This window comes from Sminthopsis crassicaudata, chromosome 3 (genome assembly GCF_048593235.1).
Source record: "Sminthopsis crassicaudata isolate SCR6 chromosome 3, ASM4859323v1, whole genome shotgun sequence".
NCBI lineage: Eukaryota > Metazoa > Chordata > Mammalia > Dasyuromorphia > Dasyuridae > Sminthopsis > Sminthopsis crassicaudata.
In genome coordinates, this window is record NC_133619.1 from 421,628,242 (window position 1) to 421,655,700 (window position 27,459).

The window sequence follows — 27,459 nt, forward strand, 5'->3', positions numbered from 1 at the left end:
ATGGATCACATTATTAAGCTAAAAACTACATTTTTACATATCTTATAGCTAAATATGAATTTTACACAGACACATAAAAAATTCCAAAGGGAAATTAGCAATGATGTTAATATTAATAAATAACAACAATTACCATTTAGATAACACTTTTTGCCAAGAGATTCAAAATTATTATTTTATCTTCATAATAACACTAGGAAGTAAATAATTTACTATTCCATTTTACAAAGAAGAAAACTAAGATTAAGAGGGACTACGTAACTTTGCAGTTTCATAAATAAGTATCTGAAAGATCTAAACTTTGGTCTTTCTGAATCCATGTCTAGCACTGTTTTCCTTTGTGCCACTTAACTGTCTCCTGATGATCAGAGAAGCAAACTAAATAAATGAAACTTTAAGTTCCTTTTAAGTCATTATCTGATCGCATTTACATATTTGAGGCATAAAAAGTTATTTTTAGAGTTTGCACATGAGATTTTCTTAACTAACTGAATTACTTAATTATCTTAAACTATTATATTGTCTTCAAAGAACTTACCAAAATTTTATCCTGTTTAGATCTCACGGATGCTCCAAACCACTGGTGAGACTTAAATTCCAATGGATCATTTGTGGCATAATCTCTATTGCCTAAAGAAGAAAAATGGGAGGAAAGAAACCCTTAATATTATTTTTAAATAATGTAGCAATCTTTTTTATGATTATGATTGATCAAATATTTTGACAGAGAAATAAACACATTCATTAATAATTTTAAAGAACTGGATTCAGATTATTAAAATATAATATCTTAACACGATTAATAGTAAACATCATTTAGTCTATCTTTGAATGGAAGATGAGAAAATTGTGAGAATTGAGTAAACAAAACTGACTCCATCTTATGACTCAATTCTGGATTTAACTCAGTTGTCTTTCTATTCAATTATAAGTCTAATCTAATTTCTGTTTTATGATGAAAACTTTATTCAATTATGGAAATTATGAGAAAATCATTCATTTGAAGCTAGCCTGGCTGAGAAAGCTGGACCATTTCCACCTGTTGCTTAGAAATCTCTAAATAAGGGCCTAGATTTTGCTGACCAGAAATCCATTCAAATACAAAGAATAATGCAAGGAATTTTCCCACAATTAAACGTCCCATATGTCTTATGTGAAAACTAGCTTCATACTGGTCCATCAGGTATTATTTTCACATTCTGTTGGTGAATACAGACCTTTGTGGGGAGTGGAACACTTCATTTTCTAATTTCAAGGAATTGAATATCCAACTCAGAAAGTCCCTAATCTTTCTTCTAATTGGAAATCAGATTGCCTAATTATACATCCTGTTTTATTACCTTATTATTGGTTTTTTTAATGAATAAAAATCTGTCTCCTTCTGTATTCAGGATCCAGTGCCATGCTAAAGAAGCCTACTCCAAATTTATTATGCAATTGGCATGCACTACTTAATAAATCTATATGCTTAGAAATGCAAATCTTTGTTTCCTTAGTTACTTCAGATTTCACTCACCACCAAAGGTACTTAAGAATTCTCCAATGCCTATTTCCCCATTATAAACATCAATTTTCCCTATGTTATATTTGTGCAGAAGTGATAGTTAATAGAGAACCTAGTTAATTAATCAACCAACAAGCATGCCTATAATAAGCCTAGAAGTTTTATTCAAGAATTGTTAGGATTACTAGGTGAGAACTCAGGTTGTCTGGATAGTGACAAGGTGAGAATTCAGGTTGGACAATTACAAGGTGAGAACTCAGGTTGACTTGATAGAAGGAGCAAGCTCATTGGCTGAAGTGATTCTTCCCAGAAGCCCTTGCATTATCCCATGCCCATTCTCTGGGAGAATAAAAGAGAGGACACCCAGAGATAGAAGAAGACTTTACACTACATCTAGCTTGACGCAGCTCTCTGCAGGAAGGGAAGTCAGCTCTCTGCAGGAAGGGAAGTCACTTCTCTGGACAAGAGTTAACAGCAACTGCCTGGAGACAACGGTTCACTATAGGAAGAGGAATCTGTCTGAGAGATTTGAGTAGACACAGCAGATCTCTTCCCAGAGAGCGATCTGGCAGCTTCTGGAGACGACAGCTCGCTACAATTGGCGCCCAACGTGGGGCAAGGACTTTTGCTTATCCTGACAAGAGGAGCTAGACCAGACCTTCACAATTTGGTGCCCGGACACGGTCCTGATTCCAGTGGAAAAGCCTCCCATCCAGATCTCAGTCTCTCTGACCCAGAACCGTGAGTAACGAGGAAACTTTGTTAAAGATTAAGTGAGTGTGCTAATAGATAAATAAGGAACTTAACTTGTTAAGGGCTAAACCAGGAATCTCTTATAGCTGAAATGGGGCAGATGTTAGCTATTTACAATCCCTGCAAGTTGAAGTAGAAACAATTCTCAAATCTTATTGATAAACAGTATTATCATATCAACAGAGCAATCAGCAAGCATTTATTTATCTATTATATGCTTAGTACTGTGCTATGCAATGCAGAGTCAAAGACAAAAACAAAACAGATCCTATCCCTAAGGAATTTATAATCTACCAGGGAAAAAGATAATCTATCTTTTTTTGATGCAGGTGTAATCTTAATCTCGTTCAATCCTATAAGGGGCTTTTCTTCTTGTTGATTACTCTATCTTTCATCCCAAACTGAAGGTTAAAAAGAGGTGGTCTCTTTTCACGTGCATCACCTTTTAGACCCAATTATTTCATTGCATATTTTGAAGAGAGTACAAATTAAGACCTATAACACTGGACAAGCAAAGGCATAAATATGCATGAGATCACTATTTTTATGAGTTTACATGCTATTCACAATAAGGGGTATTTTAACTCAATTCTAACTTTTAAAATCATTCCTGAACTTTTTATTCTCTAGATTTCATAGCATATTGGAATGGGAATATGCATGATAAAACTTTTTACCATTTTGGTCTAAAGCACTCAATTTCATTGGTATAAGAAGGTCTAAGTATAAAAATCCCTCGATTATTAAATAATCTATATTAGCTATATTCATATATATTCATATATATATGAATTCATATATAATATGAATATATATTTATATATATATTCATATTTTATATATATATATATATATAATGTTAGCTATATTCAATCCCTGGACTTCAGCTGACTCAACCCCAGCCCCAGAAGCAACCTCAGCTCCACCCCCATTCAGGAGTGGTACTATAGAGAGTATAATCAAGATAATTGAGGAGCAGAGTTTACTTGTAACCTGGGTACAGATTGCTAAACTCTTGGCTGCATTAAGATGCACATCCCCTTGGTTCTTAGAGGAAGAAAAGATAGATGTAGATAAATGGAAGCTAGTGGGATATGAAATGAAAGAATTTCAAGCAAAAAATGGGCCTCGTTCAATTTCTTCAGAAGTATTTTATATCTACAACATAGTTCAATTAGCCTTAAACTATCAAGCAAGTTGTAGGAGAAGGAAAAGTTCTAAAAATGAACAGAGGAGGAAGTGTGAGGAAAAAAGGAAAGATCAAGATCTTTCCCTAGAGCAAGAGGATTTAAATGAGGAATTATGGTATGATTCTCTTGAAGAAGCTTCAACCCTGCCTAGAGAACAGATTATTGACAGGCCCACATCAACCCCACCTTCAGAGATGGAGGAAGAAAGAGGGGAAGAGGCAGAAACACAAACAGAATTGCCTGTGAAGCAGCCTAAGCCTATGACAAGATTAGAAAAAGCATTGGTTAAAGCTAAGAGAGAAGGACAGGATATAAGTGATTTTATACATGCATATCCTGTGATTGAAGAGATTGACTCTGTAGGTAAAAAAAGGAGAAGATATGCACCTTTAGATTTGAATAAAATTAAGGATTTGAAAAAAGGTTGTACCCTTTATGGGGCTACATCAGCTTATGTCAAAATGTTATTAGATGGTTTGTCTTATGAAGTCCTAACCCCGAATGATTGGAAATCCATAGCAAGGACATGTCTGGAACCTGGAGAAAATTTATTATGGCTTGCGGAATTTCATGAATTATGTAAAATTCAAGTCAGATGCAATTTGGAAATAGGAGTTAACACACAATTCACTTTTGAGCACTTAGCTGGTGAAGGTCAGTATGGAGAGAATTCGGAACAGATTAATTATACCATGGCAATATATGAACAAATTGCTAAGGCTGCAATAAAAGTTTGGGGTGTCCTTCCTGGACAGAAAGATCGTGGAGAGGCTTTCACTAAAATACAGCAAGGTCCCAATGAACCTTTTGCAGATTTTGTGGGACGTTTACAAACTGCATATAGCTACAGAAAAAATTCAAAGACATGCTCCTTTTCAATATTTAGGATATGAAGTATATCCTAAGACACTCACAGTACAAAAGCTTTCTTTAAGAACAGAGAAGTTGAACACCTTAAATGACTTTCAAAAATTAATAGGAGATATCCAATGGATGCGTCCAGTGTTAGGCTTAACTACCAATCAACTACAACCTCTATATGACATTTTAAGGGGAGACAGTGCTTTAAATTCACCACGCAAGCTTACAAAAGAAGCACAAGAGGCTTTGAGAGAAGTTGAACTGGCTTATCCAATGTGGTTGAAAGAGTCACTCAAAAACCCTTGGAAATATCAGTTTTTGCTACAAAAGAGGCACCCACAGCAGTCCTTCATCAAGGAGACAGAGTGATTGAGTGGGTGAACCTCCCAGCACAACCAGAACAAAGCCTTACACCTTACCCAGTGCTTGTGGCTAGGATTTTATTAAAGGCTATTAAGAGAGTAACACAATTATCTGGAATAAGTCCTGAAAAAATATACACATTCTATACTAACGCACAAATTAATGTATGCTGTGAGACCATCCCAGAATGGCAAATTTTATTGGCCACTGCTCCAAATTTTGCACATGGATCTCCATTAAAGATTACCCGGCTACTACATAATTGGCGATGGATTTTTGAAGAAAAGGTTTCTAAGGTTCCTCTTAAAGGACCAACAATCTTTACAGATGCCTCCAAAGAAAATATTTGTGCTGTATACTCTCATGATTTAACCATAAAGAGAGTAGTCAGGACTCCTTTTCAGTCCACTCAACAGAATGAATTATTTGCTATCATGCTAGCTCTTACTTATTACCCAGGAGACGTAAATATAATTACTGATTCAGCCTATTCAGTAGGTGTAGTACAAAGAATTGCCACAGCCCAAATAAAATTTGTAGCCTCCAATATTTATCAGCTCTTTAAGGAACTTCAAGAGCAAGTGAGAAAACATCCAGGCAAGATTTATATCTTGCATGTCCACTCACATAGTGGACTTCCAGGTCCCATTTTTGATGGAAATTCAAAGGCAGATAGCCTTCTAACCATGTTAGCCAGTAGTCCTTTATTTCAGGAAGCACAAGAATCTCATTCTAAATATCATCAGGCTGCTCGAGCTTTACGTTTACAATTTGGAATCACAAGAGAGGAAGCTAGGAGCATAGTAAAAAGCTGTACAGCTTGTCTTCCTTTCCATGCTCCTACACTCCCTCCAGGGAAGAATCCTCGTGGTTTGAGACCCAATGAAATCTGGCAAATGGATGTGACCCATTATAAATCTTTTGGTCGTCTATCTTTTATTCATGTCGTGGTAGACACCTTTTCAGGATTCACATTTGCAATGCCAGCAGCAAAAGAGACAGCCCGAGTGGTCACTGAATTCCTTATACAAGCTTTTGCAATTATGGGTGTGCCACAAGCAATAAAAACAGACAATGGACCTGCATATACGTCCAAACATTTTACACACTTTTGTGCACAGTATAAGATTTTACATACCACAGGCATACCCTTTAATCCTCAAGGGCAGGCAATAGTAGAGAGAAGAAACAGAGATATTAAGACACTCCTCCAAAAACAAAAGAAAGGGGGAGCCACAGGTAGCCCTAGGGAACTTCTAAATTTAGTTCTCTATACCATTAATTTTCTAATTTTTGACAAAGATGCACTAGCTCCGGCAGACAGGTTTTATAACCCACCAGAAGGGCAGTGTCCAGTGCGAGCATCTCCACTGTCCTTAGATAATCGCCAGGTGATGTGGAGAGATCCAGAAAGTGGTGAATAGAAGGGACCAGATAGGTTAACTGCCTGGGGGAGAGGGTTTGCTTGTATTTCTTCAGCAGGAGAAGGAATCAGATGGGTGCCAACGAGTTATATTCGCCTTGTCCATCAGAGAGAGACAGAAAAAGAGAAAGACCTCAAAATAAAGGAGAAGATCTAAGAAACATCTGACACTGAAAGAGCATGGATAATAAGAAGACTGTTAAAGAACTTTAAAAACCAGCAGGAATCATTGGACTTCCTCACACAAGATGAGACTAATGGACAATGGACTTATGGACATTTATAAATTTTCAATTTATGATTATTTGATTATGTTATTTGTCATATACTTCTAGCATGTATTATGTTACTATGTTACTATGTGCTTATGTAATTTATGTAATTATGTGTAATACTTCCAATATTGATGGATTTATGTTTCAAGATCATGACTGTCCTATGTTCTAAATCAAAAGAAAGGGGGAGATGTTAGGATTACTAGGTGAGAACTCAGGTTGTCTGGATAGTGACAAGGTGAGAATTCAGGTTGGACAATTACAAGGTGAGAACTCAGGTTGACTTGATAGAAGGAGCAAGCTCATTGGCTGAAGTGATTCTTCCCAGAAGCCCTTGCATTATCCCATGCCCATTCTCTGGGAGAATAAAAGAGAGGACACCCAGAGATAGAAGAAGACTTTGCACTACATCTAGCTTGACGCAGCTCTCTGCAGGAAGGGAAGTCAGCTCTCTGCAGGAAGGGAAGTCACTTCTCTGGACAAGAGTTAACAGCAACTACCTGGAGACAACGGTTCACTACAGGAAGAGGAATCTGTCTGAGAGATTTGAGTAGACACAGCAGATCTCTTCCCAGAGAGCGATCTGGCAGCTTCTAGAGACGACAGCTCGCTACAAAGAATGATTTCCATGACAAATGACAAAAAATAAAATTAATATTAATCTCTTATAACATTGCTACCAGGAGAAAAGGCTAACATTCACACCATTAGTTATATTTTTTAAGAAACATGACTTCACCAATATATCTAACTTAAATTGTTGACATGTCCAAATCAGTATAAGATTGAGCTAGGCAAACAGAAAAATTCTATTATGTAAAATTCTTTTTTTAATGACAAAATATAAAATTAGATGATAAAAATAAGGAAACACACACACACACAAAAAAAAAATAGCTTTTGTATACCTAAAGCATTTGATTTCATAAAACAGAATTGTGCTTTATAGACTCTTTTACAACAAAATGTTTCCCGTACACACATTAAAGCCATTCAAGATTCCTTACAAGTTATACAAAAGAAATAACCCTGTTCAGTAATGTATAATATTGATAATGCATATCAGGCAAAGGGGAACCATGAACAATAGGAATAAAAGATATAATCAATCACATAAATATGAAAAGAAAATAGACTGGTTATATAGCAAAAGAGAGGGATGACAGGTGAGCAGCCAAAAACTTTGGTTGGCACCACTGAGATGTCAGAAGAAAATAATGGAGGTCCCCAACATATTAGGTGGATGCTGCTAGAGAACCTATGAGAAGGAATAGATAAGTCACACAGAATGTGCAGGTTTAGACTGAATCGAAATCCACATCATTGGAGAGAACTGTTGAATTGATGAGATCATAGATCAATTTCAGTATGACCATATACTTACAGGTATATTTTTCCATATACATAATTATTCTGACTTGTTGGTCAAAACTAACTATAAACTATGAATGAATGCCCTAACAAAAGTATAAAGGTCCTCAAACATTAGAAATTAAATCTCACTGCTACAAAAATCTCCATATAACAAAAGATGTTAACTTATAGATGATGGCTAACTTATATAGCCATACTTACCATGATAAATTCTAGTAAAACTTAATTTAACTAGTCCATTGCTGAAAATATTTATAATAAAAATTATAATATGATACCCTCAAGGTGACACTGCAAACCTAATTTTAAAAATACTAGTTATGCAAATTGCATCAAGAAGATGATACCTTGACTTACAAATGAATTAGATTTAAGTGAAGGAGGGCTGTGCAAAGTCACCAGTCTTACTCTCTCCTCTACAGCCATTTACATCCAGTGGCATGATATAAATCAGAACAATTGGAGATGACCCAAGATGTGGAGGAAGATCTTGCCCTTTTTAAGCTAAAGTCTTTCCCAAGTCTCAATTTCTCGAGGCAATGCTCATTCAGTGATTAAGGGTAGGTTAAAAATGAGCCAAAATGACCTCTTTTAGCTTCTTAAGAAAATAATGAATCTGGGAGGTGACTCTTTCCAACAATGAGATGATTGACGCCAATTCCAAGGATCTTGTGATGAAGAGAGACATCTATACCCAGACAGAGGGCTGTGGGAACTGAGTGTGGACCACAACATAACATTCTCTCTCTTTTTGTTGTTTGTTTGCATTTTGGGGTTTTGTTTGTTTGTTTGTTTTTGGAGAATGGCTGATAAATTAGAATATATGAATGTTATTGAATATTATTGTTCTGTAAGAAATGACCGGCAGGATGGTTTCACAGAGGCTTGGAGAGACTTACATGAACCGATACTAACTGAAATGAGCAGAATTGGGACATCATTATACATGGCAACAAGAAGTTTATATGATGATCAATTCTGATTGATATGGCTCTCTTCAACAATGAGATGATTCCAACCAATTCCACTTTTCAGTGATGAAGAGAGCTAATTACACCCAGAGACAGAACCGTGGGAACAGAGTGTGGATGACAACATAGCATTCTCACTCTCTATGTTGATATTTGCTACCTTAAGAGGTAACTGTTACTATTATTCCCAAACTTTGATGAATTTATTTTGGTTGATCTTAGACCTACTGATGATTTTAAGTAGTGTAATATTCTATAAGAAGTGCATGAGTAGATATATTTCTTCTTAGCTTAAGAAAACAGAAAATAATTGTCATCACTCCATTTCCCACACAGTCTACTTAGATAATATTTTTTGAAGAGTGACAAATGTAGCAATCTAAGTTAAATTGAAATCACATGCAGTTCATGATATAGTATTTGTAACCACAGTAAAATTTTTCTCACAATCAGCTGATGTAATCATTAGGGTATGCAAAATGCCTATGTAGAGAGACAAAAAGCAAAATATATTCCTGGTGTGGAATCCGTTTTCTGGGACTTTCTCTCACTAGATTTTCTTATGCCAAGTTTGGCCAAAATATGTCACTGATATGGAATCCTTATGGGATTTTTTTTTTTTTGCCTAGATGTTATGCCATGCTTGGCCTCATGGGACAGACCCAAATTGGCATAAGTCTAGAGGAAATTCTCAAAACACACAGAGCTGATCTAAGTTACTCATATCTTAAAAAAAAAAAAAAAAAAAAAAAAAAAAGTTTTAATGTTAGTTCTGAGTAAACATTGTAAGTTACTCAGTTTTAAATAACTCTTTCAGTTTCACTCATAGGTAATCATGCACACTGATTTATTTTCCTATTGAAAATGTATTATCACTGTAACGTGTGCATGAAAATAAGGTAGTTGCTAGGTACATAATTGATGCTTAATGATGTGTTGTACAAGCAAAGAAGAACAAATATTTTATTGTGCTACTTCTCCTCAAAGTTGTCATATGACTCTTGACTCTTGGCCATAACAACTACCTCAGTGAGACCCTCCTATTCTCCCTGAAGATTATACTATGGCTGACAGTTGTCTTTTGAACTTAAGTTACTTCTATTACAGAGTATAACAGCTTGTGTTAGAATGGTGGCAGTGGGAATGAAAAAGAGAATAATATATATTCTTATTAAGAAAGGCAAGACTTACTTAAACAATTGGATATGGAAGGTGAGAATGATGCACAAATCAAGAATAGTTGAACAAATGAGTTGGAGGGAAAGATCATTTATTTGGCTTTTGATATGTTGCTTAGTACTCCTACCAAGCCAGGTCTATGATACAGTATAAAGAATGGCAGATCTGGAATCAGAAAACAAGTTCAAATTTTGGTTCCATCCTAGACAGTTGTGTTGATCTTTTCCGCTAAGCCTACCTGAACCACAGTTTCCTCATCTGCAAAGTGAGAAGATTGGACCAGATAACTTTCAAGTTTCCTTTCAGCTATAAAGCTATGATCCTGTCATCTAAGAACTGTCTCTCAGACATTAGCCATCTAGAAAAGGCCAAAGCTCTAGAAAGAAGACTAGACTGGAGTCATTTGCAGGCTTGGAAATATACAAACTATAACTTCTAAATTATAGTAGAAATTATAGAAATAAATTACTTATTTTCAATGAAAGAAGTATAGAAGTGGGATAAAAAAGATCCAAGGACAATACTTATTCCACTAAAGCATATGCATAGTGATATGTTGGACTCTTTGCTATGCTCATCATAACATTTCATCACAAAATTCAACTCTGAACTAAAAGGCATATATTAGACTTCTAGGTAAAGACTGGAAAACTGTCGAGTTAAATTCAAGAAAGATTTGAGATTGAGGGAACACCAAAGCCTATACATGATAGTCCAATCCAAACCCAAAATCTACTAACTATAGTAATGTTGGAAGAATTTAACTTTGAACAAAACTTTAGTAAATAAGAATTGCAGTGAAGTGGGAAAAGTCAATCTAAGTTATTAATTGAACATTATAAAGCTAGAAGAGATCTTTATAAGGCAAAACACCAACTACCCAGAAAGTGGATCCAAGATGTCAGAGTAAAGGCAGAGATTCTCTGAGCTCTTTCTCCAAATCCCTCCAAATCCATTTAAATAACATCTCTAAATAAATTTTAGAGTGTCAAAATCCCCAAAAGACAGAGTGATATAATTTTCCAGCCAAAGACAACTTAGAAGGTCATCAGGAAAAATCTGTTGCTCCAGGGTGAAAGTGCATTTTAGAACAAGCTGTTCCAACACAGTTCCAGTACAAGGCCAGGAACAGACCTTGAGAACCTCTGAATCAGTGGCAACAGTGGCAATTTCCAGATCTCTCTGTCCACAGACACCAAAAACAACTTAGAAAGTCAGCAGGAAAGATTTGTCACACTAGGGTGAGAAGGGAACATAGCTCAATCCAGGCTACGCCAGAACAGCCCCAGCATACCAGGAGCAAGGGCTTGGGAGCCATTGAATCAGTGCTGAGGGTGACAGCAACAGCAGCAGTAGCTTACAGAGGTCAATACCTACAGATGGTAAGAAAGCTGGACATCTGGTCAGAATACTGCAGGGGTCTCTTTACTAGCATTGAAATAGGAGTCTGTTGTTTTGCCCATATTCCAAACCAGGAAGCAATTCTGGCTTACAATAAGAGCTTAAAAGAGATTTTAAAAATCAAGTAAGGGAGGTAAAGGAAAAATTAAGAGAAATAAGAGTGATACAAAAGAAAATGCAAAAAGACAATGAGGAGAATACTAAAAAGCAAAGTTGGGCCAAATAGAAAAAGAGAATACAAAAATTCATTGAAAAAAAAAATAATTCCTTTAAAATTAGAACTGAGCAAATGGAAACTAATGACTTCATGAAAAAATCAAGCAACAATTAAACAAAACCAAAGGAATGAAAAAAATAGAAAATAACATCATTGGAAAAGCAACTAATCTAGGAAATAGATTCAGGAGAGATATTAATAATTATTGGGCTACCCAAAAGCCATGATCAAAAAAAGAGCCTAGACATCATCTTTCAAGAAATTATCAAGGAAAACTGTCCTGATCTTCTAGAACAAGAAATTAAAAAAGAAAGGGAAAGATCATCTTCTGAAAGAGATCTCAAGATGAACACTCCCAGGAATATTATAACCAAATTCTGGAACTCCCAGATCAAGGAGAAAATGTTGCAAGCATTCAGGAAGAAATCATTCAAATGATTGAGCCACAGTCAGTTTAAAACAAGATTTAGCAGCTTCTATATTAAAGGATTGGAGAGCTTGGAATATAATATTCTGGACAGCAAAGGAACTAGGGTCACAAGCAAAAATTATGTACTCATCAAAATTAAATTGAATATGAAGAGATAATATCTAAAAAATTAAAATCAAGGAGTAAAAGAGAAATGTATTGGGAAAAAGTGAAAGGGAGAGGTGAAGTAGTGTAAATTATCTGCCTAAAAGAGACAAGAAAAAATCTTTTATAGTGAAGGAGAAGAGAGGGAAAGAAGAGGGAGTCAGTGAATCTTACTTTCATCAGAACTGGCTCAAAGAATGAATAACATACAAATTCAATTGAGTATAGAAATCTATTTTACCTTGTAGGAAAGTAGAAAGGGAAGGGTGATATGAAAAGGAAAGAGGATGATAGAAGGGAATGCATATTGGGAGAAAGGATAGTCAGAAGCAAAATACTTTTGAGGAAAGAGAGTGAAAGGAGAGAGAATAAAATAAACAGGGAGAAACAGCAATAGTAATTGTGAAAAGAATGTTGAAGCAATTTTTTCTGATAAAGGTCTCATTTCCCAAACATAGGGAACTGAGTCAAATTTATTAAAACAAAAACAAAAACAAAAGACATAAATAAGCGCATTCCCCAATTGTTAAATGATAAAAAAATATAAACAGTTTTCAGATGAAGAAATCAAGCTATTTACAGCCATATGAAAAAATATGTTGATGAATTTGTGAATTGATTCAACCATTCTATAGAGCACTTGGAAATATGCCCAAAGGGCCATGCAAACCTAGCAATGCCATTACTAGATTTGTATTCCAAGAGGTTTTTTGTTTTTTTTTTTAAAGGAAAGGGACCTCTGTATACAAAAAATATTTATAACAGTTATTTTCTGGGAACAAAGAAATGGAAATTGAGGGGATGTCCATCAATTGGGAAATGGCTGAATAAACTGTAATATGTAATTATGATGGCATACTACTGTGCTAAAAAATGATAAGAAAAATATTCTCAGAAAACCTGTAAAGACTTCCATGTGCTGATGAAAAGTATAATGTAGTATGCACAAAGTAACAGCAGCATTGTAAAATGATTAGCTGTGAATGATTTCACTATAGTTAGCAATACAATGACTCAAGAAAACTCTGAAGGACTTAAGATGCAAAATATTATCCATACCCAGAGAAAAAACTGATTGTGTCTGAATACAGATTGAAGCATACTTTTTTAAACTTAATTTATCTTGAGGGTTTTTCTTTGGGGAGAAGAACAATAGGGTCTATGTTTTCTTTGTTTTCTGAAAATGTTTTGCATAACTTCACATGTGCCACTTGTATGTGGAGGATGGGAAGGAAGGAATCTAGAACTCAAAGTTTTAAAAACATGTTAAAATTATTGTATATCTATTTGAGAAAAAATAAAATATTAAGTTACACATACACACACTCATGACCAATCTTCACCCTATACCCCTCACTCTCAGTATGCAGATCAGGAAGAAACTGAAAGAAATTGAATGATTTGTTCCAAATCAGAAAATATTTGCAGAGCCAAGTTTAGCACATGTTGTTCCTAAGCCCAACACTCTTTCCAGTATATCACACTGATATTCCAATCAGTAAGGCCTGAATGATAAACTATTCCTCAAGAAATAATCATATCATTTTCTTGTCTATACAACATAACAAACTAGGATTGCAATTCATTCATTCATTCATTCATTCATTCATTCATCTAGCATTAACTGAGCATTTTTATGTAAGTTGCTCCTACCAAGCACTGTGTACAAGAGATATAAAGATGATTAAGGTTTCTGTCCTAGATGGTCTTACAGAGCCTTAAAGTCATAGGTGACCTAAAGACATGCAATAATTGTAATAAGTAACTTTTACATAGCATATTAAGGTTTGCAAAACACTTTACATGTGTTATTTCATTTGATTTCTGAAAACAACCCTAAGAGGTAGGTATTATTTCTATTCCCATTTGGGAAGCAAAAAGAGTTTAAGTGATCTGCCCAAGATCACACAGTAAGTATTCAAGGTGGGATTCATCTCTTCTTAATTTCAAGTCCATTATGCCAAGAATAATCCATTTGTATGACAGCTGAGAAGTGATCCATTACTGGGGACATATGCCAAAAATGTCAATTAACAAAAAAAAAATTAATTGCTTTGTAATGAGACTACTTCTAGAAGTAGAGTGATTTCAACAACCCTCCCAGAAACTGGTTTACATTGTTAAACTAGAATTGTTTACTGGAGAGAAGTGATTCCTAACCATATGTAAACTTTGGCTTTGTCCTTGTCCAAATCAAGAGGAATTTCCTAACCAAAGGAATCTAAAACTTAAAAAGGAAGAGATTTTACACTGCTTCTGATGAGGAAACCCCAAAACTCTTAAAACCTCCTTGGACTCTGCCTCAGGGAAGGGACCCCACCCCAAGCACAAACAGTTTCATCCTTAAGTAAAAACCCATTGAATTCTATTCAAAGTCTAACCCTGGCTGAAACTCAAGCAGGAAGCCAACCTGGGGCTCCACCCATGAGCCCCTTCAGATTGTCCAAAGCCCCTATTATAAAAAAGAGCCAAACTGGAGTCTACTCTTTACAGAGGTCCCAAACATGCCACCCTTACGCAAGCCATGTCATGGATTTCTGCCCACGGGAACCACCCTGGCTCTGGTGTCTTCCTACCTTTTAACTTTACTTCCAAACTCCATAATAAATCTCTTTTATCAATCTAGGTTTTCGGGTCTGTAAATTCTTTTACAGAAGACTCTTATGCCACTACTAAACCTCATTTAACTCTGTATCCTTGCGCTGAATCCAAAGGAGTTACAAGGGAGCTCTATTTGACTCCCTGTACCCCGAACCTGCCACTAAACTTCAATTAAATCTAATTTCATTTAGGCACCCATTATCTACTTCTCCTCACTACCAAAGTCTGTGATTATATGCTGTGATAATTGCAATGAGTTAGATTTTCCCAGTGCTTAAATTTCATTCTGGTGGTAAATGACAATCTAGCAGATAGCCTGAGGTAGAAATAAAAAGGTAATTTGATTTAAATCTATGTCCATTTCACTCTGAGCTGAATCATTGTTCATTATTCAGTTTTGGCTATGGGGCCTCTTTGATTTGGGACTAGTAGGTATTTATCTCTAGAAATAACCAAAATTCCTTCTAACAATGGATGACCTCAGTTCAATTCAGAAATACAGGGGCTGGGTCAACAGAAACAATTGCCCCAGACTATTCTGGATCTAAAATGTGTGTTTTAGCCATCTTGGTATATGTAGTGAATTGTAAAGGGCAGAAACAGATGCACTTGAATAGCAAAGCACTTGATGCTAATTACCAATTGGATAATACTCTATTAACATATGCTTGGAAAATGACCCTGCCCAACTATTCCATGCTGGCTGGATCTGTGGGTGTAGACAGAGAAGAGTGAGAGAGATCAGAGGGTGGAGTAAAATAAGAGGGATTATTCTTTGGCAGTGGAGAGAGAGAAAGGAGGTGTGGAGATTCTTATATCTATTCCCCTGATGGTGACCCCAAAAAGACCAAGAATAAAGACTTTTGGTTATCCTGACTCCGGCTGACTCTTAAGGTATCCAGGGTATTAATGTGGTCATTACAGTGAACTATTCATTAGATTCTACTTCCCACTTGCAAATTATATGGCTCAGAATATAGACACCTGTCTACAAATGAACTATCTAGAAAATTTTAATTAGAATTACAACTTTAAGAGAATAAATGTAATTTAAAATTACAATTTAAAAAATGATGTTAGACACTCACAGCAGTTTTACCTTAGGGCTAGAGATGTAAGTAACAATATTGATAGAATCTTTAACTACTGCCCTACCCCCAATAATTCTGTCATTCTACCTCTTGGACTTCATTAGAACAAAATGGCCTTTTTCCTTAATCTAATCACAGGGATTTTCCCCATGTATTTAATAGTATTAAAAAATAACTGGAGACCATCCAATTTTCCTGCTCTGTTCAATTCTCCTGTTTTTTTTTTTTCTTACTTTCCTTCTGAATATAAATCCTCATTTCATTCTTCTGGGTTGCCCCCTTTCCCTTAAAAAAGAAGTCCACAGGGTGCATTATCCCTCACTCTGAATAAACACTACAAATAAATATTCATGCTTAATTTGGAGATGGTTTGAGCCTGAATTCTTTCCGAGACAACATCAAAGCCCACACCCCAGTACCCCAAAATCTTTGGTATATCCCAACAATATGATATGAGTTCAGTGCTTAACATCTTTGGGAATATGAGAGGAAGGTGGCATTTACAGATCTATGATTTCATTGACAAAGAAAATTTCTAGTATAACTCCCTCAATTGATACAAATTAGCCACCATCTATAAATTATGGTCTTAAAGAAGCTTATGGGCACTAAAAAGGAGACTTGCTTTTAGTCAAAGAAATAGGATGTGTCATAATAAGATCTTGAACCTGTGTATATAGTAGGTACTTAAGCAATATTTGTTGAAGTGTTGAATTGAACTGAATTCACTCACACTTCCCTCATATAATGAATATCCATTTCCAAATTCAACAGTCTCTAAGGGTTTCTTTCTCTATTTTCAGGTCCATAGCAATATGCTAACATTCACTAGTACATCACTTAGTGCATTGAAACAATTTTTAACATAATCCAGAAAATATAATACTACTTTTAAGGGATTCTAAAAAATGTTTATTAATTTGAATTTTAAAAGTTTGTCTAATAGAAAACTCTAATTGTTCTACAATATTTTACTCAAAGTACTTGGCTACAGAGTTTATGGTTATGACTTAAAAAACAGAGCCTTAAATATTTTGTCATTATTGCCTTGAAAAGACCACAAATATATTCCTCCATTCTATATTATGCCAAAACAGATGAAGGCATTTTTTCCTAACATGATGAAAATAAAAGAAACACAACATGAATTGGTTCTTGGAAAGATTTATACCAAATTACCATCACTAGGGAACAAACTGAGGTAATATCTATGGGGTAAATGGAGTTTATGAGCTAACATTACGTGAGTACATACAATTTAAGACACTTTCACAAAAATGTAATCTTCTCTTCTACCTTTTTATGGAGAAGCCTCTTGAGAAATAGTAGCATAATGATGATTTAGTGCAATAAGGGTGTTTTTTTCTGCCCTCTGGATTAATCAAAACAAACAAACAAACAAACAAAAAATACTACTTTTTAGAAGCTCAAATAAAGATCTAAAGATTTTCACAGATTCAACTCTGAAACTATCAAATTGTCAATAATGTCAAATGTAAATGACTATCATTCAACCAAAAGTCAAGAATTAGATTACTTGCATCATACTACCTTATTGTATCTATGGTAAAATTCAGAGTGAATTTTATTCTTATTTGAGAAGTTTAAACAATTCTGTTTAGCCTTTCCTCACAACGTCCAATTGAAGTTTCATCTCCTCCCTGAAACTATCCTTCATTTTTCTACATTATATCAATCTCTTTATTGTTTAATTTCTATGGCACCCAGACAGATAGTGGGAGGATCATAAAATCAGAGATTTGTATCTAGAAGGAACATAAAAGCTGATTTAATCCAAGGCACTCATTCTGTAAATGAGAAAACAAAGAACAAGAGAAGTTAAAGACATGTCCAAAGTTACAGAGGCAAGAATAGAAATTAGATTCAAATCAGGTCTTCTAACTTCAAATCCAGTTTTCCTCCTTCATCAGCATGAAATATTTCCTCCCATTTCTATTGTACTCATCTCATTTACCCCTTTCATCATTTATTCATCTGTTTTGTTTGAGTATTCTTTCTCTAAGATTTATATTCTAACAAAATTCTATCCAAGCATATTTGTACTGTCCAAGTCTTCCTATAATCACCACTGCCCTCATCATATAAAGTATATTTGTGAGAGTTTTTTTTTTTTTTGTACACATCATAATCCTTTGAATTGTGTTCTCTTGAGAAGGAATAATTGAACAAAAGAAAGAAAAAAAAGAAAAATAGTAGGTCACTGAAAGAGAACCTCATGCCAGCATACTGGACCTGGCATCCACACAAAGCTCTGCATTGTTTGAAAGATTCATTCATTTTGAAAGAGAAAACCAAAAGATGTAAAAGAAATAGAAGATAATGGTCTCTCTATTCTTTCCAATTCATTCTGATAAGTGTTTTAAAAATAGAATATTTAGGAAACATAAAGCCATTTACACCTAACAAATCTATAAGCATATTCCTGTATCAAATTTAGACATTTATATCAAATAATGTATTACAGATAAGAAAAATCTGGAAAATGATTTTTTCCCTATAAAATACACAGGAAAAGCCTTTGGTTTGTGAGGTTTTCTTTTCAAGGCTTGTACAAAGAATATCTTTTGGGAGTACAAAGTAACTGTAAACTAAATGAAACTTCAAAGTAAGTGGGAAAGTACTACAAGAGTTAATAATGTAGTCTTCTATTTGGAGGTCATAAGTATTGTTAAAAAAATTTTGGTTTCCTTTTATTACTATATAATGCATGCATATGTACAATCTCAAAGACTTCAGCCAATGCTGAGATGGGTCACTGGCCACATTTTTGCTCAAGGAAAAAAAAATGACATGGCTTTTTAAAACAACACCATTCCCTAATTCTCTTCGCAAAAGAAAACACATACTTCATAACATTCATACTGGATCTGGTTCATGTTTAGTACCTTTAACTACATGTCATAATCACTTTTTAGATAGTTTCTTTTACATGTTTTTCTTCTAAAAGCATTTTCTTAATATAATTTATTTCTCTAAGAAGAAACTAAGTTACCTAATAAAACCAAAACCATTTGTTCTCTGCACTTCTCTGAAAGATCCTTTTATCTTGCACATATATCATTTCACTACAATTTGAGATAAGTGAAAATTAATTAAATAATATTGGATTTATTCACCTTCCTTACTGCAATGAATTCAAAACAATCTCTTTCTCCTTTCAAGTCCCCCCATCAATTTCCTAATCATCCTGTCTCTGAAAAGAGCATAAAAAGGGCTATAACTGCAGAGTAAAATTATCCATTGACAAGGTCTTAGTGTATCTTAGTGTCAATTCTTTTGAATTTTGAAAGAAAGCTGTGAAAAACTCTTACTAGCAAAAAGCAGAGTACCAGTAAAGCTCAGCTAGAGTTCAATCTTTATGAAAGATTTTATAGTATAAATGATTAAGTTTACTGTCCTTTTTTATTCTAAGGATCAAGAATTTTTTTTTTAATTTGGCAGATCATCATGAAAATTTGGATTCCAAAATAATTATGGTAATAACTTTCTCAAATAAAATGCCAATATTATTTGATTTTCAAATTTCTTAATTTTGTTTATTGAATGACTATAGAAATAAGATGCTATCAGATCAAGTCAACAAACAGATATTAATCACTTTCCATGTACCAGGTTTATGCAAAAGTTCTGGGAATATAAATATAAAAAAAAGAAGAGTCTTTGGTCTCAAGGCACTTACTTCCCACTGGGAAAAGACTACATATGAAAGAAAGCTAAAAGGGGGTTGGGTAGAGCAATGAGAAGGAAGTTCAGAGAATTAGGAATAAAGAATGATAAGGAAAAAAGAAGTGAACATAACTATTATATGGGGCACTTTCTCTAAATGAAGATGCTTAAGGTAGAGACCAGGGTAAAGTCCTGCAGGTACAGAGAGTTTTCTGTGAGGTGAGAAGTCCACAAAGACGGAAGGAACTTTCATGGTGATAAAACAGCTAGAACATTTTTGTTGGGAGGGCACACGAGCAATGCATACACACACACACACACAATTTGCTAAATTATATATTATCATACCACTACAAAGATGGTATCAACTTCATTCAGGTCTCTTATCTGGTCTTCTAAGACACACATTAGAAGTTCAGCAGTTTAATAGCTATTTTCATCTACATACTTCCATTATTCCTCATTATTAAGTAATAATTCTGGGACTTATCCCTGGCCTAATCTTACAATTATTATTGATTCCAGAAAAATTACAAAGTCAAAATACCCTAGAATTGTTGTTTAAAAGGAAGCAGAACATTTTAAGAATTTGTATTAATCATATAAAATCTCTGGCTGAACTAGAAGTTCAAAGTATGATAGAGCTTATGATCATGCTGTTTGGGATTTCCAGGGAGCAAAAAGAAGGCAGTGATAAGTAATAGATAATCTCAAGAAACGAGGCAACTGATTGGCACAGTAGTTAAAAGCACTGCGCCTGGATTCAAGAAGAACCAAGTTAAAATCTAGCCTTAGATATTTACTATTTCTATGACCCTGAGCAAGTCGTTTAATTCCAGTTGCCTTAGTTTCTCAAATGTAAAATAAGCTGGAGAAGCAAATGGCAAACCATTCAAGTATTTTTGCCAAGAAAACCCCAAATAATGTATTCTGATGGAAGTGGAAATCTTCAACATAAATAAAAACCAACTCACTTCCAGTTGATCAATGATGGACAGAGGTAGCTACACCCAGAGAAGAAACACTGGGAAGTGAATGTAAATTGTTAGCACTAATATCTGTCTGCCCAGGTTACATGTACCTTCGGAATCTAAAGTTTATTGTGCAACAAGAAAATGATATTCACACACATGTATTGTATCTAGACTATATTGTAACACATGTAAAATGTATGGGATTGCCTGTCATCGGGGGGAGGGAATAGAGGGAGGGGGGATAATTTGGAAAAATGAATACAAGGGATAATATTATAAAATATATATATAATAAAAAATTATTAATAAAAAATAATAATAATAATAATAATAATTTTAAAAAAAGAAAACCCCAAATAAGATAACAAAGAGTTGGACACTACTGAAATGAATGAACCTTATAACAAGCCACAAGAAAATTAGGAGAAGACTACCAGCACATTGAATGGACACATTGTGATGGACTTACAGGAAGGCATGGACAAAAATCATATAGAAAGAGAAATTCTCTTATGAGCTACATTGGTAGAAGGAAAACCAAGAGATCAAGGACTCTTTGAAGAAATTGCAAGTTGGATATCTTGTTCTTAAATCATGTGTTCCAATTTAGAGCTAGAAGGGCAATGGCATAGGAGAAAGAGTCAAACAGTCCTACTTTTTATCCTTTCTTGAAATTTCCCAGATTCTTCAGGAATTTCAAGATATATTCTTTCTTTCCCGCCCCTCTCTCTCCTCCTCCTCCTCCTCTCTTTTGGCAATTGAGAATAAGTGACTTGCTCAGAGTGACACAGCTAGTATTTAAGACCTAATTTGAACTCAGGTTCTCCTGACTCCAGGACTAGTGTACAGATTGAGTGTTTGAATATACAAATAGGCAAAAATATGCTCTTTTACTTTTATATTCATAAAAAGTTGCTACAAGTCTCTGCTCTGATATCCTTTTTACTGTACATATATTTCCAAGTCAGAAAGGGTTACTGGCTTTGAAGTTCACATTCTGAATAATTTTTTCCATACCAATGAACATCTCATTATAGTTTTCAAGCTTTTTCATTTGTAAGTCAAAAATAATGACCTTTTTATAATCACTAGTATTTTGAATTATTCATTGCTATAGGAAAGGAAAACAGTGTAAATTTTTATTTATGTTTTAAGGGGGGGAAAGACATATATGCCCTTAGAAATCATGGAACTAAAATCTACAGTGCTTACAGCTTGATGTTTATGTTTTTAAAAATACTTTAGTTTTAGAAACTTTAATTCATACATCCTGAAGCATTCAAATTGCTCAGGCTTATCACTGGATTCTTCCCAAGCATTACACTTCCCAAGACATCATTCTCTTGGCTGATTTGTCAATTGTGTCATAAGCCAGATTCCCAAGGAATAACATGAAAAAGTAGACCATTAAAGGAATGAAAAGCATTGATGTTCCCCATATTACTAAAGATCACACTTAAGGTCTTTCAAAATAGGCAACTCTGGAACAAGTATCTTTTAAGAAGGGCATACAAGATGAATACTTCCCTAAATATTTCTATTAAAAGGATTTTTAAAAACCTTCTTAGTTGGCTGAAAGTAAACTTGTCTTCAGCTTTAAAATTAAATTAATAACATAAATTAATTAATAGCACAAGTAAATTAGGAGAATATAGAAAAATGCACCTGCCAGGTCTATGGATAAGGTAAGAGTTTATGATCAAACAAGAATTGAGACTTTCATGGAAAATAAAATAAATAATTTTGATCCCATAAAATTAAAAGGTTCTGCACAAACAAAACTAATGCAGCCAAAATTAGAAGAACAGAAAATTGGAAAAGTGTTTTACAGCAAGTCTCTTCAAGAAAGACCTAATATGTTAAATATACAGGGAACTGAGCTACTAAGAACCATCTGCTCATTGATAAATGGTCAAAACATAAGAGCAGGCAGTTTTCAGAGGAAAGCTATTAAGAGTTACATTTTAAAATGTTCCAAATCACAATTGATTAAAGAAATATAAATTTTTAAAATTCTGAGGTATCATTTCCCACCTATCAGATTAGTTAACATGAAAGAAAAATGAAAAATGATAAATTCTGGAAGGGATGTAGAAAAATACACTAATACAGTGCTAGTAGAATTGTCAACTTCTCCCACCATTATGGATAATAATTTCAAACTATCCTTAAAGGGCCTTGAAATATCTCTACTAGGTCTATACCCAATAGAGATCAAAGAACAGCAAAGAACTTATATGTACAAAAACATATAATAGGTCTTTTTATAGGGTAAAGTATTAGAAACAGGATATCTCTATCAATTGGGGAACAGCCAAACAGTATGTAATTGTGATGGAATACTACTGTACTGTAAGAAATGACAAGCAGGATACTTTCAGAAAAACCTGGAAAGACTTATATGACCTGCTGCAAGTGAAATGAACAGAACCAAGACAATTTATAGATTGTAACAGAAATATTGTAATGATGATCAGCTGTGAAAGACATAACTACTCTGCTCAAGTCAGAGATCTAAAACAATCCCAAAGGACTCATGATGAAAAATGCTATATACCTCCAAAAAGAGAACTGGTGAACTCTGAGTGCAGATTGAAGGGTTTTTTCCCTCTTTATTTTTCTTTCTGGTTTTGTTTTATTTTGTTTTTCCAACATTGCCAATCTGGAAATATGATTTTGCATGACTCCAGATATATAATTGATATCATATTGCTTGCCTTCTTAATGGGTGAAGAAAGAGCAGACAGTAGGGAGATGATTTGGAACTAAAAATGTTTCAAAATCAATATTAAAAATAAATTTTAAAAATGAAGGGGGGAAAAATGGAGTCCAGAGTTTACACTGATGGATTTGGATGGTCATCAAATGAGTGCATTTCCTTAGAGAAAAAGATTATATAAGTTAGCATTATTATGTTACTGTGGAGTAGGGAACCTATGACAGAGAGGACCACATGTTTGCCTTTTTTTACATCTTCAATGTTTAATACAGTTCTTGAAACAATGCTTGATGATGGACTAAATGACTGACCACAGTGCCAAAAAAGAAAGAAAAGAGTATCCCTAGTCCTTTTTGGGAAAGACTTTATTTTCAGTCCATTTCACAGAACTGAAAACCTATATAAACCTCTAACATCAAACTCCAATTCTTCCTTGATATCAAATTCCCTCTCTGGAATGGTAGCAGATCAACAAAGGAATTCAGGATCATACTGGAAATAAGAAATTGTAGCAAAAAGAAAATCATTCCATATAGTCCTTCCTCCTGGCCATTCAAACTATTATTATGCAAATCTTTGATGGATTTGGCCAATGATTATAGACATAATTGTTTTGTTGTTGTTTTTAAAGAACCCCTACTGCTCAAATTTTTCTCTAAATCCAGAGTCAACATTTTTTGTGTTTAGCAATCCCTTTAGGCCTGTCTAATGAAACACCTGGACCCATTTTCAGAATAATTTTTAATGAGCAACTGAAAGAAACGTTAATGAAGTTAATGAAAATGAAAATGTAATTTTTTGTTATCCATATTCAAAAATCTCCAAAATCTTTTTAAAAGTCTGTAGACCCAAAGTCAAGAAAGTTTGTCATAAATAATAATATATATGTTAATGAAAATATTAGAAGAGAAAATTAAAAAAGGAACACAAAAAAATCAGTCAAAATATTTTAATGATTTATAACTTGGAAAAGCAAAAAACAAAAACTTCTATCATTGAAATGATTGACATTACTAAGTGGTTTGACTCATCTTTCTTTCCTACATGATCAGTTATATTTTAAAAATCAAATAGTCAAAATTTGAGATTTTCCTAGGAATCAGTTTTGAGGGCATGATCACAAGATTGGGAGATTGAAAAGCTGTTTTCCAGACAAGGCCCCAACAATAATTGCTTCTGAGATAAGGAGAAAATCAATGTTTCTTCAAGGGCTTAGGTTTTCTTATCTGTGAAAAGCGGGCATTATACTATTCTCCTATTCTTTTCTATATTCTACTGAAGAAATTCAGCATGTTCATGTTATAAGAAAAGTAAAAATAGTCCTTCTTTGAAGGAATCTAGATCTGATTCTGTACCTACAACAAATGATTTGAGAGGCCAACACACAAGCAAAAAATCTCACAAAGATATCTTTACTTCCCATAATTTGCATCATTCATTAAGAATCCTTAAATATTTATGTATCTAATACATAAAAATATAGCCTTGGGGCAACACTAGTTTAGAGTACAAGACAGTTTGCTAAATTACAGAAAGATGGCAGAAGATTACAAAAATCTAAAACAGAAACCAAAAAAAAAAAAAGGGTAAAGGGGGGAGTAGGGGAAAGTGGCAGAAACCATCAGAAAGTTTCTAATGCATCCCAATTATGCCAATCATCCCAGATATATGCAGGTGAAACTAGAAAGAAGATAACAAACATGTGGAACAGATTTGCCAGGATTCCGAACCATCATCAATTATAGTGAAACTTCTGAGTATAGACTCCTAACAACACAATACCTGAAAAGCCACAAGAGAAAGTAGAAACAATACTAAGATTATAAAATCACTAAGAACTTCTAGAGCTCAGGAAATGCACACACAAGAAATCTGTACCACAGATGAAACAATAGGAAGTAGAGTATAAGTTGAACTATATCTGGGAAACCATAAATTACTTCTAATTCATAGTCATGAACGTAATTCAACAAAAGTATAAACTGGGCCAATTCTCTGAGCACAATATCATTTACTACATGATAATAAAGGACAGTTGTTGTGATTCAAAGTGTATTGACAAAATTCCAAACATGATCAATCATTGCTAACTATCACTATTAGTTAGGCTATCAGTATCTAATAAATTGGATCATTTTTTTTCAATGACCAAAGCCATAGTGAGGAATAATAGGGCTTTTTAAACTTAGGTCTTCCTTTTGATAAACCTGAAGGTATCATTTGGGCCACCCCAAAGACAAAGTAATCTCAATTGGTAGCCATTTTAATGGGGAGATAGGTTAAAAGTGCTTAATTATTCCCAATTACTTCCTCTTCTGGGGAGGAAGTGGGAATTAATTCCCCAGGTGATAAGATTAGTCTGCTTCCGGGGAAAGTGGTCATGACTTCAGATGTGGTTGATTATGATTGTTATCTGACACTTAAATAGTGGTTGCATTATAAGACCCATCTAGAAAACTTTGGCTAGAAAAACAAAAGCCTTATCAATCAGATTTTCCCTGTTTAACCTATCTATGTAGACCAAATCACCCTAAATTTTGATTGGAAAGCAGGGACAGGAATGGTTCTGCTTATAGGATAAACAAAATTAAGGGTCCCACTTGAAAGAGACCCACCCAAAAGCTAGTTAATTAGCAGATGATTACAGAGTAATATTGGCTACTGAGAGAAAAGGTCTTAAAAAAAAAAAAAACTGTTCATATAGGGATTCTTTATGGCTGAAAAGATTACAGGGGTGATCACAGTCTAAGAAGAATCAAAACTGCAGATGACCTAAAGAATAATCAAGAGCTTACTTCTGTGATGAACATTAAAATATGTATGCATAAAACAACATATATAATATTATCCAGTTAAACATATTAAATATATGTTCAGAACTGAAGTGAATTCTTCATGAAAGGAAGGAAAAAATAACCAATGGTCAGCTTGCATCCTACAGTGGTATTTATAGAATGTCAGAAGATCTAAAGGAAAATTTTCAAAATTTAGGCAGACCTATTGAAAATTATGGCATGACATGGACAATAATCACATAGAATGAGAAACTATGAATGGATTAGAGTCTGTACTGGAAAAAGTACTCACACTGATAAGTCCCCAAGTCCACTGTAGTCAGGTTAAATTACCTGAGAGAGAAGATAACAGTCAGCTAACACATTAATACAACTTTTTTTCTGATTAATCCACTGCCACCTATGTCCCAAAAGTATTGGGACACATAAGATATAATTTCTGGTGAAAGGGAAAAGAAAAGGGAAGGCTTGAAATATGAAATATGAGGTATTATAGTGAAGAACCCTAAAAAGGTAGGGGTTAGAGGGCATGAAAAGTAGTAATCAATGACTAATGATTGTGAAGAAAACTCATGAATAAATGATTGAGTGAATGAATGTAGCATGAAATTATCTGTTCCCTTCACAATACCCATGGTCTCCTTTTTCTTCTGATTGTACGGCTATAATTTTTTCATTTTACTTCTGCCTTATCCATTGTCTATTTTCCACTATTGATTGCTCTATTATTTAGTCTTTTTCTTTTTTTTTCTTTTCATTATTTATTTCTCTCTCTTGTCTCTTGTACAATTAAAATTTCATTGTGGAATATGCATGAACTTGTCAGAGGAAAGGGATATTATAGTTAATATAGAATAGAAACTACCAAAAAAATACTATTCAAATGGAAAGGGGGAGAAGGCATAAAATTGTTACTTCAATATATATATGAAGGAAAACTACTTTGGTCTGAACACCAGATTACAGGGATGATCACAGTCTAAGAAGAATTTTTATTTTCATGTTTTAAATGCTTGTTGATGAGTAGAAGCTCATCAGTTGGAAAATGGCTGGATAAGTTATGTTATATAAATATTATGGAATATTATTGTTCTATAAGAAATAATTAGTAGGATGATTTCAGAAAGGCCTGGAGAGACTTTCATGAACTGATGCTAAGTGAAATAAGCAGAACCAAGAGATCATTGTACACAGCAACAAGAAGATTATACAATGATCAATTCTGATGCATGTGGCTCTTTTCAACAATGAGATGATTCAGACCAGTTCCAATGGTCTTACCATGAAGAGAGCCATCTACACCCAGAGAGAGGATTGTAGGAACTAAGTGTGTATCACAACATAGAATTTTCACTCTATTTGTTGTTGTTTGCTAGTATTTTATTTTCTTTCTTATTTTTTTTTATTTGATTTTTCTTGTGCAGCAAGATAATTGTACAAATATATATGCTTATATTAGATTTAACATATATTTTTACCAAGTTTAACATATATTGGATTACTTACC

The 27,459-nt window shown here is 34.1% G+C and overlaps 1 protein-coding gene across 1 annotated transcript in view; it reads right to left on the reverse strand.

The window, feature by feature from the left end:
- The window catches only part of ITGAV (integrin subunit alpha V), a 122,667-nt gene that overhangs the window by 66,313 nt on the left and 28,895 nt on the right, over positions 1-27,459 (reverse strand). Inside the window, exon 3 of the mRNA XM_074302918.1 lies at positions 539-630. Coding sequence (XP_074159019.1) covers positions 539-630 — 92 coding nt within the window. The remainder of the gene's footprint in view (positions 1-538; positions 631-27,459) is intronic.